The sequence below is a fragment of the Sciurus carolinensis genome, chromosome 4 (assembly GCF_902686445.1).
Source record: "Sciurus carolinensis chromosome 4, mSciCar1.2, whole genome shotgun sequence".
NCBI classification, from domain to species: Eukaryota; Metazoa; Chordata; class Mammalia; order Rodentia; family Sciuridae; genus Sciurus; species Sciurus carolinensis.
Window position 1 is genome coordinate 2,192,479 of NC_062216.1, and position 12,520 is coordinate 2,204,998.

The following is a 12,520-nucleotide window of genomic DNA, read 5'->3' on the forward strand; positions in this document are numbered from 1 at the left end:
ATCAATTGTGTTCTTATACAGGAATGATAAACCAACTGAAAGAGAAATTAGAAAAAACTATCCCATTCACAATAGCATCAAAAAAATATTTGGGAATCAATCTAAGAAAAGAGGTAAAAGATCTCTTCAATAAAAACTACAGAACACTAGAGAGAGAACTTGAAAAAGAGGTTTGAAGATGGAAAGATCTCCCATGTTCTTGATTAAGCAGAATTAATATTGTCAAAATGATCAAAAATGCTATACAAATTTAATGCAATTTCTATTAAAAATCCAATGATGTTCTTCATCATTGTATAAATAGAAAAAGAAGTCATAAAATTTATTTGGAAAAATAAGAGACCCAGAAAGCCAAAGCAATCCTTAGCAAGAAGTGTGAAGCAGGAGGTATCACAATACCAGACCTTAAACTATACTACAGAGCTACAGTGATAAAATCAGCATTGTATTGGTACCAAAACAGACATGAAGACCAATGGTACAGAATGGAAACCACAGAGACAAGCCCACATAAATACAGTCATCTCATACTAGACATAGGTGTTATAAACATACAGGGGAGAAAAGATAGTCTCTGAACAAATGGTGCTGGGAAAACTAGAAAGCCACATGTAGCATAATGAAATGACACCCTATCTCCAGCCCTGCACAAAACTTTAGACCAGGGACTCCGAGCCTACTAGAAGAAAACATAGGCCCATCTTTTCCTCATTTTGACTTAAGAACTGACTTCCTTAACAAGATTCCTAAAGTACAGGAAGAAAATCTTAGAAGAAGAAAATCTTGCACTTTAGAGAGAAAAAAAGAGACAGTCTTTGTCACTTGCACTTCAGAGCATTTATCTCCACGATATATAAAGAACTGAAAAACTTAACACCAAATAAACTCCAAAAAAAACCCCAATCAATAAATGGGCAAAGGCACTGAATATACATACACGTCACAAAAGAATAAAAATGGCCAACAAGTACATGAAAAAGTGTTCAACTTCTCTAGCAATTAGACAAATGAAAATTAGAACAACACTGAGATTCCATCTCACTCCAGACTGAATGGCAATTATCCAGAATACAGTCACAGTAAATGTTGGCGAGGATGTGAGGAAAAAGTTTCAGTGCTCAGAAGCATCAAAATTATGAATTATATTAAAGTGGAAAACCTGAGAGTTAGTAGCTGAACGTGAAAACATTTTTATAAACACACAATCAGTATAATGTATATTTAAAAGCTCATAAAGCAACACTATCTTTTCAGTTTTAAGTTCTACATGTTGTTTTTAAAATGTGCCACAACCTGAAGAAAGCCTTCAAAATTGTTCAAAAGAAACCATGGCCGTGATTGAATTCCAGCGGCAGATTCGAGAAGGTGCAGTGTAAATGCAGAGACGGGCGGATGCGTCAGGGAGATAGTGCCCACACCACGTGCCTGCACGGCGCCAGCCGGCTGATCTAATTCTCACCCACAGTCCTTGGCTAAGGTGACTTTCCAAACAACTTCCTATTCTGAAGTTCTGCCAAAGCTTTCCCGAGCTCTGCCACCCTCGTTCAGGAACTGCGGTCATGGGGACAGGACATGGCCCGTTTTTATCACCAGGCTTCTGGGGATGAAGGCGTGAGTCCTGTGTCACTCACCGTAGCCGATGGGCAGCGAGATCTTCCAGGTGCAGTCCAGGTTGTTGGGGTAGGAGCCGGGAAAGCCAGGACTCAGGATCACCCCGCCCAGGCTGGTCAGCGTGCCTCCACAGGTCGCTGTGAATGGACAACAGCTGTGAGTCTCAGGGACAGCCCTGCCCAGAGAGCTGCCCCAGCTCTGCTCCACCTGCCGGGGAGAGCAGGCCTGCAGAGCGAGGCAGCCGGGGTCTCGGGGCACGCAGCGCCAGAAAGTGACCCTCCTGAAATGGCCCTTTTGATCCAAGCATGATGGAAATAAAGATGGGAATCGAAGGAGACAATGCCATCTCCAGCTGAGGGGACAGAGCCTCGCGAGAGCGGCTGACCCCGAGCCTGAGCAATGGCACCTCTCTCAGCACCGAAGACTGTGGAGCTTCCAGGCCTCCCTGTCTGTCACCTTGGGTGACCTCCTGCCTGCTTCAGCAGCCCTGCTCCATGTCTGACCCTTTAGTGGGTAAACAGCTCATGTAGAGTCATCACTGAATATGGTGTTCTTAAAGGACAAGGGGCTGGAGGGGATCTGTGGATCTCATTTACGACAGGCTCCTGGTGTCTTGGAACTAATGACACAGGCCATGCCCTGAAGACCCCACGGTGCACGGAGTCTCCAGCCACCTATCCTGGATCTCTCAGGTCCAACTCTGAGGCTCATTGCGGGTCATGTTGACTTTTAAATGAAAATCCGTTCTCTGTACCTTAAAGAATTACAGAAGTTGATGTGACTTCCCTATTGGCTAATACAGAAGTCACACAAAACAAGACATGCCAATTCCATTTGCTCATGTCAGTTAACTGCACCAGTGAAACGCTTCCTGGGGTAGCACAGAGTGGCCACAGTGGTTTCGTGTTGGACGGAATGCCTGCTAGGAATTGATTTCTCCTCAAAGTTTAAAGAATCGAAGTCGGCATATGCGAGGAAAAGTGCTTCATGTAAAAAGCAGCAGGGCGACCCAGGCTCTGTGTAAGCAAGCTCAGATCTCCCGCAGCCTCTGGACACGCCCCCGCGCAGCGCCTCGCTGGTGATGTGGGAAAGCTAACTGGTTTCACTGGCAGAGGACCCTGTGACACAGCACCTAGCCACTTGGGGGGGACCAACACCTCACACCAGCACAGTCCTCGGCAAACGAGCCCTGGACAGCGTGTGCCTAAGGCAGAGGGTGACACTGCACTGCAGGCTCTAAGGCTGCTTGCACTGGTCAGCGTGGAGTGGACCCCGACCTCCCAAGCACCTCTGGCCAGATGGGGCCTTGGAGTATCTGGAGGTCAGAGGCTCCAAGTGTGGCACACTGTCTGACCTGCGTTGAGGACCCCAAGGGCCAGGATGGAAGACCCCAACAGAGACTCTGTCCCACCAGACAGGCACGTGCGGCTTGCTCTGGAGCTGGGGTCCTCCAAGGCCCACTACAAGCTGAAAGCACTGTGACCCGCAGTGCCTGGCTCTGTCCCCTGTGGTGAGGGGCGTTGAACAGAGATGTCATGATGGTTCCATGGCCAGAGGCAGGCTGCATGCCTGTGGGTGGTGGCCTGGAGGGCCACTCGGCACGTCCAGGTGGGACCTGTGTGTAGAAGCTGACGGGACACTCCCCTCCAGAATTCGGGGAATGCTGGATTCCCAATATTGTCTCGGTGCAGTTAGTGGAAAAATCAAAACTAATTAAACTCATGAGGGTCAGAATGGAAACGTTTTAAATAAAAACAGGATCAGCACTGCCAATTTCTCTCTGCCCTGGGCTCTGCCATGCAGGCAGGGCAGTGAGCCCAGAGGAGGTTGAGGGAAGGCAGAGGGCAGCAGGGTCCTGAGTGAGGCAGCTCTCCCGGGCACACAAGGGAAGGACAGGGCTGCGGGCCTGTGACTATGCTGGGGTGGGAGCGGCCGCTCAGGCCTGCAAGCTGGAAGGAGCCGGCCGGTCTCATGTTGGCAGGGGTTGGGATGTGCCCAGGTCAGCACGCACTAGAGGCTGGCAGGCCTCAGCGCACGCGATCCTGCTCCTCAAACCGTCTAGAAAGTCTCTCCCTACAGAGGCACCAGAGTCTCAGAGCTAACGCGCTTGTCTACACGGCCTTAGCTGCGCTGTTTCTGACGTGAAATGAGAGCATTCCAACCTCAAATCACTTATGTGTCCATGAAGTTTCTTTCTGTAAATTTGGCTTTCCTGAGATTAAAGGCCTCTACAGAACGGCTACCTTCCTCGTCCCCATACATTAATGATATAAATTGATTCAAATTCAATTCCACAGGTGCCTTGAGCTGGGAATCCTGCATCTGGTCCCTGCAGCCTGACCCACAGGTGAGCCCTGAGCTGGGGGAGTATGTGCGCCTTTGACTCTCGCGAGGCCCCCACTGCGTTACTCCATTATTACCCACGTGGCAGATGCTTTGGCGGAGGGTGGACGTGCAGTGGGTGGAGCCCAGGAGTGGAGCAGGGCCGGGAGTTGAGAGGGGCGCCCTACCTATGCACAGCGGTGATGGGTAGTTCCACCGGCGAACGGTTCCTGGCATGCAAGAAATGTGGGAGCGGCCCTGTGGAAGAAAAGGGAGTACTCTCACATAACAACTCTGCGTGTAAGACGGAATGTTGCTGAGAATGTCAGCACTTTCTTGGTCCATTTTTGTTTTAATTTCACACGTAAACAAAGCAGAACTCACAACAGCTAGAGCTAAGGATCGATTAGAACGGAATGGAACATTTTGGATCAATGCCGAAGCCCACGGTCACTGCACTCCTTTTCACCAAACCTAGCATCTTGCAAGGTCCTTTAGAAAGGCGAGACTTCTTCTCAGCCCTTTTCGTGGTGTTCGAAGATCAACTGAAGTGGGCAGACCTTGTCTGGTTTTTGTTTTTTTTTTAATCATTATCATCATTTCTTGCTTCTGGTCTGAGAGGCTGGAGGGGATTGGGCAATACTAGGATCGACCAGTGGGGTGACGAGTGGCAATGCACCAACTGCTCGTGCACAGGTGACCTCTGGCCTCCTCCTGAGCTTCCTTTGCCACCCGTGAGTGTGGTGCAGGTGACGGCAAAGTCGATCTTTAATTTGTGTCAAGTCGTCCCAACCACACTAGGAATACAAGGGGCAGGAACCGCTGAGGCAGTTACCAGCCGTGAGCCTGCAGCCTGAGCCAGCAGCCTGCTGCACTCAATTCACGACAAAACTTAATCTCCCCTGTTCCCTGAAGTTAAAAGGAGTAGTTCCGTAATGGAGCACAATGTTTGTTTTCAGAGAAGGTATTCTAAGTAATATTTTTGTTGCTGATATTCATGCTCCATGTTTATTCATTTTGTGATTCATTAAATTATTTTAAATAAATTGCATCCTAAAATATGGGTAAACATAAAGTGTTAAAGCCTTTAAAGGTACTTACTGAAGATCAGCAATAAAGCGGTCATGTATTGCCAGTCTAGGTCATAGTCTGCTATTGATTTTGGTATAAATGTTTCAAATGAGAAGTGCCTACTGAAATTTTTGCAATGGATCAAAAACAAGACCATTTCCATGTATTAATTCACTTGTTTTTATCCAATCTTTTAGAAGAACACTAGAGAGGACAGAGATCATAAGTCATTCAGATATTCAGGATTTACTCTCAGTAAGTGATGTCACAGACCTTTGTGCCAAGCCCTGGATCTCTCTGGGTCCACAAATTACAGACAGCTTGTGAGAACTATATAGAGAACAATGCTTTTCATAAATATCATGCAATTTATTCATGCCATTACTCCAAATGTATAAATGTGATAGTATAATGATGTTGCAATTTCTTTAAAAATCCAGAATCCGCTGGTTTACTCCTGTGAATGACAATAGCTTGCAGATTCCATGCTCCATGCTGTTTGTGATGAGGAGGAAACAGCTTAGTTTGCATTTGAAAAGCACAGCTAATCAGCAGGCTGGCTGTGTGTCCACAGGCCTGTGTGTCCAGGCAGCACATTAATCAACACATCATGAGAAAGCCCTGTAATAAAGAGGTCTTGTTTCCCAAGAAAGAATGCTAGCCAACTGGAGAGGCCCATCCTCCAGAAGCAGAGGAAGATGAGCACCCAGGAGCTCCAGCAAGCCCTCAAGTGTGGGCTTTCATGGGGAGTAGGGAGCAGATAGACTACTGCGCATCAGGAGATTATAATGCAGTCCACAAAAGGCACGGGATGGCCTGTGGTGTAGATGGAGGCGCCTCTCTAATGAGAAGGCTAATTCCACACATCGTCACCCATGTGGCTGGAAGCTCGTCTCAAGGAGCCAGCCTTGCACGGCCTCCAGTCCATGGCGAAGGGTGTGCAGGGAGCTGGTCTCCAGAGGGCTGCACTCAGGGTCCCCTGCTGACACGGGGCTGCTGCAGCCCCTCTATTTGCAGAGTTAGAGCACTGGGTGCAGCCCCACCTAGACCCGCAGAGGAGAGCCCTGGCTTGCTTTTACGAAGGTGATTCTGCATATGGATATGCGCTCATGATGACAAGAGCAGCAGTTTCCATTCGCTGAGTGAGGCATGTGCATATGCATGTGTATTCCTCAGCTGCACGCTGCAGCCTGTGCTAGCCACATGTAGTCCGTGGGTCCAGCTCCACGCTGCAGCCTGTGCTAGCCACGTGGAGGCCGTGGGTCCACTCCACACTGCATCCTGTGCTAGCCACGTGGAGGCCATGGGTCCACTCCACGCTGCAGCCTGTGCTAGCCACGTGGAGGCCATGGGTCTACTCCAGACTGCAGCCTGTGCTAGCCACATGTAGTCCGTGGGTCCAGCTCCACGCTGCAGCCTGTGCTAGCCACGTGGAGGCTAATGGGTCCTAACCTGAGGTCTTGGGCGGAAACCGCTCTCAGTGACACATCCACTTGGTGCTTGGTACTTGCTCCCTGCTGCTACCTGATCAGTGCACAAGACATTTATCCCAATGTATGTGCAGAAATTGAATTTCACACAGTAGCATTGTGCCACTGCTGTGCTGTCCCCAGTCCTTCCTGATGCATACTCAGGCTGCTTTGTTACAGTGAGGTACAAAACATGGCTAAAAGAAATGTCCTTGAAAAACTGTCAGCTTCACTGTTAAAATAAAAACACAGCAAAAATACTCAATAATCTGAATTAGCGGGAGAGTAGAAACGTCAGTAGGCTTACACATGTCTCCTGGACTTTGGGACACACACGTCAACGATCAATGTTTATTGCCCCCAGGGAGAATGATGTAAGAACTATGCAAAGTGACAGACACTATTTTGGGACTAAATTTATCAATGGCTAAAACAGAAAATAGATAACAGACTGACTAGTCTTTCTGTGAATTTATAACATGTTAATAAAAACTTCTATGGAACTTTCTATATGAAAAAATTCATAGAAAACTTCTCCTTGTTTTCTCTTTCTCAAACATTATTTAGATGTATTGAGTGTCTCAATCACCTGGCATAAAACTGGTATCTAATGACAATTTATTGACTGAGTCACGGGAAGGTGGCTGCAGAGGGAACCAGCGCAGGGCTCTGCGGCCCATCCAGCAACTGGAGCCAGAGTGGGATCTTAACCACACTATGACTCCACTTTGATCCACAGAACTTTCTCTGCATAATTTCTAGAAGAATATATATTTTGAAATTTAAAAAAAAAAATTGTGAAAAATGAAGAGTGCTCTGTCATACAGAAGCTATTTCCAGTGGTAACAAGGGTTACCAACACCCATGGCTTAACGCTTGGTTTAATGAGCTTGATTTACCAACCCAGAAAGAAAAACTAAATTAGCTCTCTGGGTAAAATCTCAGGGCCTCAGTTTCAGCTGAACAGTCTGAGGATTACCACATTCACCCTCTGCAGCACTAAGACTCAAAGAAAGCTACCTGTAAGGTGTATCCGGGCTCGCACTGAAAGGAGAGCACATCATTCACCAGGTATCGGTCTCCTATCCGGATGCCGTTGCTGGGGAGCGTTGGCTCTTGGCACGCAGCAAGACCCACAGCTGCAGAAACACAGGGACAAGAAGCAGGCAGTTTAAGTACTTTCCTATTCTCTGAAAAAGAAGGGGGATTTTCCTATTGCTCTCCTCCTGCAGAAATCAGCAAAAGATTTATTTCTTTTTCTGGTTGTTCAACCAAAAAGATTTCAAGTAACTGAGTCAGAATTGCAAACTAATACTTAAACATCACTTTACTTCATTTCCACCCTGCAGTGAATCAAGGTTTTTCTTTAATAAAAGGAGCACAAACCATCCCACTTCTAACATGCACACCATTTAAACTGTTGTGTGCTTAGGAAGTGATGACCCTGTGACATGCCAACCCAGTGGCCTCACTCTCTTGTCTTATTTCTCACGTGTGCATAAGGGTCCTTATGCCAACAATGAAGTGTGGATCTGGGAATTCTCTCTCCTTCAGGAAAAGACAGGCTGAGAACAGGTGCTTATGTCCACCTCTCCCTCCAGCTTTCTCTGTCTCTCTCCTGTCTCTTACCTACAACAACAAGAAATCTCCTGGAGAGTCTATTCTTAGGTAGACAGGACCACTATCTATATTCCTCCGGCTGTGATCTGACCCTAAACGTGAACCAGAATTTCCTTCATTTAAGGACTCACAGATCCAAAAAGAAATGCATCATGTAATATTGAAGTTCAGTCTAAAATATCAGATATATTAACTCTAAGTATTATTTAGCACTGATGCCCACTCCCATTCAAAATATTATCATGAGAATTAAAAATACACTGACAAGAATATTATTGAATAAAAATGCAATTTGATGGGTGAAAGGGTTAAAATTTTCAGTTACAAGATGAACAAGTTTCGTGGATCTAAAATGTGATCGAGATGTTACTTGCTGGTTGCCAAGAACGTCTTCCATTCTTCAGTGTGCCTTGAAGAGAGGCAGCAAGGCCTCTCCGGATGAGGCCAGCTTGCCGCTCCTGCACCCTGGGGTTTACGCTTTGTTCTGGTTCCTGACAGGAGCGTGCACAGATGTGGCAGCCTGGCTAATCCTCTCGGGCTCTGAGAGGGCAGCTGGGGCAGGTGGGTGGTGAGGACTGCAGTCAACCCAGGGGCACAGGCCCGCAGGGAGCGGGGGAAGAGGGCAGCAGCCCACTGGCCTGTCCACGGGGTGCTGGGTGTGCTCTGTTATCTCTTCAGGCCTCAGGTAGAATCCACGCCAGTTCAAAGGGAGAAAGATGGAGAACTTCTTCGAGGTGAACAGCAGCAAGCGTGGGCCCGGTTCTGCCTGCCTGCGTAGGAGCTCACTCATGAGGGAGCTGGGTCTGTCCAGAGCCTGGGCAGGAGGTTCTTGGAGGCATGACACAAGGGCCCAAGGACCCTCCACCCCACACCAAGCCCGAGTGAAGCTCCTGCCTGACCGAGCAGCAGGCAAGTCTCTTTGCCTCGACAGGCTAATGGGAAGCATTCTCTTCCCCTGAATCAGAGCCTGCAAATCAAGGGGTCCCACCCCACAGACGAGGGTCACCTTCCCATCCCCAGAGGACGGGACGTGCCCTCACCTCACTCTGGGGGCTGGCCACCTGAGGAGACTGTGCTCCTGAGCAGGAGCTTGGCCTAGCTGAACAATGAAGCCCTGAAACCATGATTCACGTGGCAGAGTGGGCAGGAAGCTGAGAAAGCTTCCCGGGGCAAGACACTCGAACAGGGCTGTCCCTTTAAAAGCATACAACAGCACTGGCTTTAAGCAGCACTGGGTTTCTATTAGAATTCAGAGTGCTAAATCTAACTCAGGGCGACCTCACATCTTCATCACTTGGGATATTTCAAATGTACACTAGACAGGATGGAGAACAAAGAACATCCGTGGTACAGAAATGTCCAAGATGAAGGGAGAAATACTTTGAAATAAAAAAAATATGACAATTCTATATTAAATTCCACCCTTTTACAATAAGACAATGTATTTTTACTACTTACATTGCTTATATATGAAAAATTATGCATATTGCTATATATGCAGTCATTGCATGCTATTTTCATTTTCTCCTTCCTTAAATTTATATCTAAACCTAATTCATCTTCTGAAAAAAAATCGCTTGTCTGTATGTCTACTCCCAAAGGAATTATACTACATTTTTTGAACAAAATAAAACTAATGAATCAAAATGCAGTCTATAAAACTTAAAAAATAAAAAAAAAATTTAAAAAATGAAAAAAAAAAACCAAAAAATCATTTTAGTTAGTGTGTATTGTGGAACAACCCAGGAACCAGATATGAGACCGTGGTATTTGAAACGTGGAAGGAACTCTCTTCTTTTACTGCCTTCTCCAGAGGCATTCCGTGTCCTGCACATGTTAGAACTGAGAGTACAAAGAGCTAGCATTTGTAGGACAATTGTTCACTGATGTCATTTAACCTGTTACTACTTCATTGGGAAATTGAGTGGACACGGGTCGGGATGTGACAGGCCCACAGAGCCTTTGTCTCCTGTGAAGAGCATCAGTCTGCTGTGGCCTGTGAGCAGCTGCAGTCTCAGTGGGCCGTCCTGCAGATTCAGTCCCTGGTGAAAGTGTGGCAGGCGCAGGGACAGGAAGCAGTTGGCCGCAAAAAGCTAGAGAGAGGTGGCAGAGGAAGTCACAGCAAAACTGGGCACAGGAACAGCCCTTGTTCCACAGCAAGAGTGCAAACCCTCTGCCGAGAGAGGGCAGCAGTGCACGCTACTGACCCCAGCAGAAAATCAGGAAGGAGGGAGGTAAAGCAAAGGCCAACCACACGGAGGACCCCACTGGAGCTCCGTGCCCCAAGGGACAGGCAGTGCGGGACTGAGGACGGCTGGCAAAGAGGAGGCCCGGGCAGTCTGCACTCCATCACTGTGCCACTCAAAATGCGCAACAAAGACAGCACTGCAGGCAGGTGGCCCACGGGCAGGACAGCGAAGGTGAGGTGGAGCCAGGAGGGTGGGTCCTGCTTGCACATGCGACCCTCTGAAAAGCCTAAAGGGCGTTCTTTAACAGGTCTCCCTTCTACGCCGCTTCCTGGGAGAGTGACGTTTGCAGTAGTGTCTCATGCTGACTCGCGCGTGGCAGAGCTGTGCAGTGACAGGGAAACCCTGCACAGTCCTCTGAAGGCATTTATGCAGTCACCAGCACAACACGGGGCATGCCCAAGAAGGCCAGGGCAACGAGCGACACCCGCTCACCAGGCAGACCTGCACCAGGTCTCAGAAGCAGACAGCTGTCACTTTACCAGCAGAGTTCTGGTAGGATGGATGCTTGTGTAGTTCTGTGAAGTCACAGGCACCCGCATCTGACGCAGACATGAGAGGGAGCACGTGCAGAGAAGCAGTGTTCCCTTACAAGGTGGATCGCAGCCGCCCATACGGAGGCTCCGGACTCCCAGACTGCCCGGGAGGCAGCGTGAAGGGGACCCTCATGGGATGTGAGGTCTGCAGCCTCTGCTGGGGACCAGCAGGACCCAGTGGGCAGGGTTCTCATGCCATGGCATCCTACAAATCTTTGTCCATAGAAATATTTTCTACTAATTTTCAATGTTATAATTTGGGCATTTTAAATGTGGTGATACATAAACGTGCAATTAAATTTAGAGTGTAGCAAAAGAAGTTTTTAAACCCCATGAATCCAGCCTGTGAAAGCAAAGAATATGAAACAAAGCCATTAAAAAGATGAGTATCCTAATTTGACCAAAAATATAGTTTAATGGCTTGACCTACCACTGATCATAAAATGTGAAAGTTGTGACTCAGAATATAACAATAAGTCTCATCAGCTCTCTGGAATATATTGTAGCCATTAGTCTAATCCCATTAGGCAAAATTCAGAGAACGGTTCACTTAAATCTTGCAAATGAAAATGATTTGGAAACACATGATAAACATGGAATTTCTATCAGATACTTAGAGCAGGATAAACAGGACCTTTCTAGAAATTAAGTACCAAAGTAACTCTGGGCAATTTTTCTCAGCAAACCATTGTCCTCATTTCTACTGAAGTTTTTAAACTTCACACATTAAAAGCAAGATGCTAGCCAGGTATAGTGGTACATGCCTACTGAGGGCTACTGAGGGCTACTGAGGGACTGAGACAGGAAAATTCCAAGTTCAAAACCAGCCTCAGCAATTGAAAAAGGCCCTGAGCAACTTATGAGACTGTCTGAAAAAACAAAAACAAAAACAAACAAACAAACAAACAAACAAACAAAAAACACCCAAGCAACAACAACTAAAACTCAATATGCTGTTCTGAATAGAGAACTCAAAACAATAAATATAATAACCAAGTAGAGAGTCAGTGCTGGAGTAGTGGTGGAAGCAAAGAAGTCAAAACACATGTGTGCACACACATACACATGCACCTGCTCCCACGTACATATTTAATGCATAGGCATATCATCATAGCACCACATGAAATGCAAAAGGAGGAAGCAGAGAAGGTAGCCTGCCCCACCCAGGAATGGTCCCAGGAGGGCACCACGAGGAATCTGCCTTTAAAACCCAGGAAGCAGGACCTGGGCAGGAACCCTGTCTGTCAGTGCCTGGACCTTGGACTTCCAGTCCCCAGAGCTATGACAGTCAACGCCTACTGTTAAAGCCTCCCGTCTGCGGTGTGTGGTACATGATCAGCCAACGGGAACAGGCCGTGCACCTCACATGCAGTAGGAAATAAAATAATTAATAATGGGCAAAAAGATGATGAATTTGGTTAAAAGGATCTCAGTCATTAGCTAAAAACTATTTTGGCTTCTAAATAATATGTTCTCATACTTTTTATTAATACAGAAATACTGTGAGTTTTTTTTTTAAACTGCACTGGGATTGAACCCAGTCCTGCTCTGTCACCGAGCTACTTATTTGTCCAGCCCTTTTTATTTTTTACTTTGAAACAGGGTTTCTTAAAGTTGCCCAGGCTGGCCTTGAACTTGTGATCCT

The 12,520-nt window shown here is 47.0% G+C and overlaps 1 protein-coding gene across 1 annotated transcript in view; it reads right to left on the reverse strand.

Moving 5' to 3' along the window:
* Csmd1 (CUB and Sushi multiple domains 1) overlaps window positions 1–12,520 on the reverse strand; it is a 1,673,782-nt gene that overhangs the window by 146,398 nt on the left and 1,514,864 nt on the right. The window contains exons 38-40 of the mRNA XM_047550875.1: window positions 7,494–7,612; window positions 4,122–4,191; window positions 1,632–1,748 (exon numbers count right to left, since the gene is read on the reverse strand). Coding sequence (XP_047406831.1) covers window positions 1,632–1,748; window positions 4,122–4,191; window positions 7,494–7,612 — 306 coding nt within the window. The remainder of the gene's footprint in view (window positions 1–1,631; window positions 1,749–4,121; window positions 4,192–7,493; window positions 7,613–12,520) is intronic.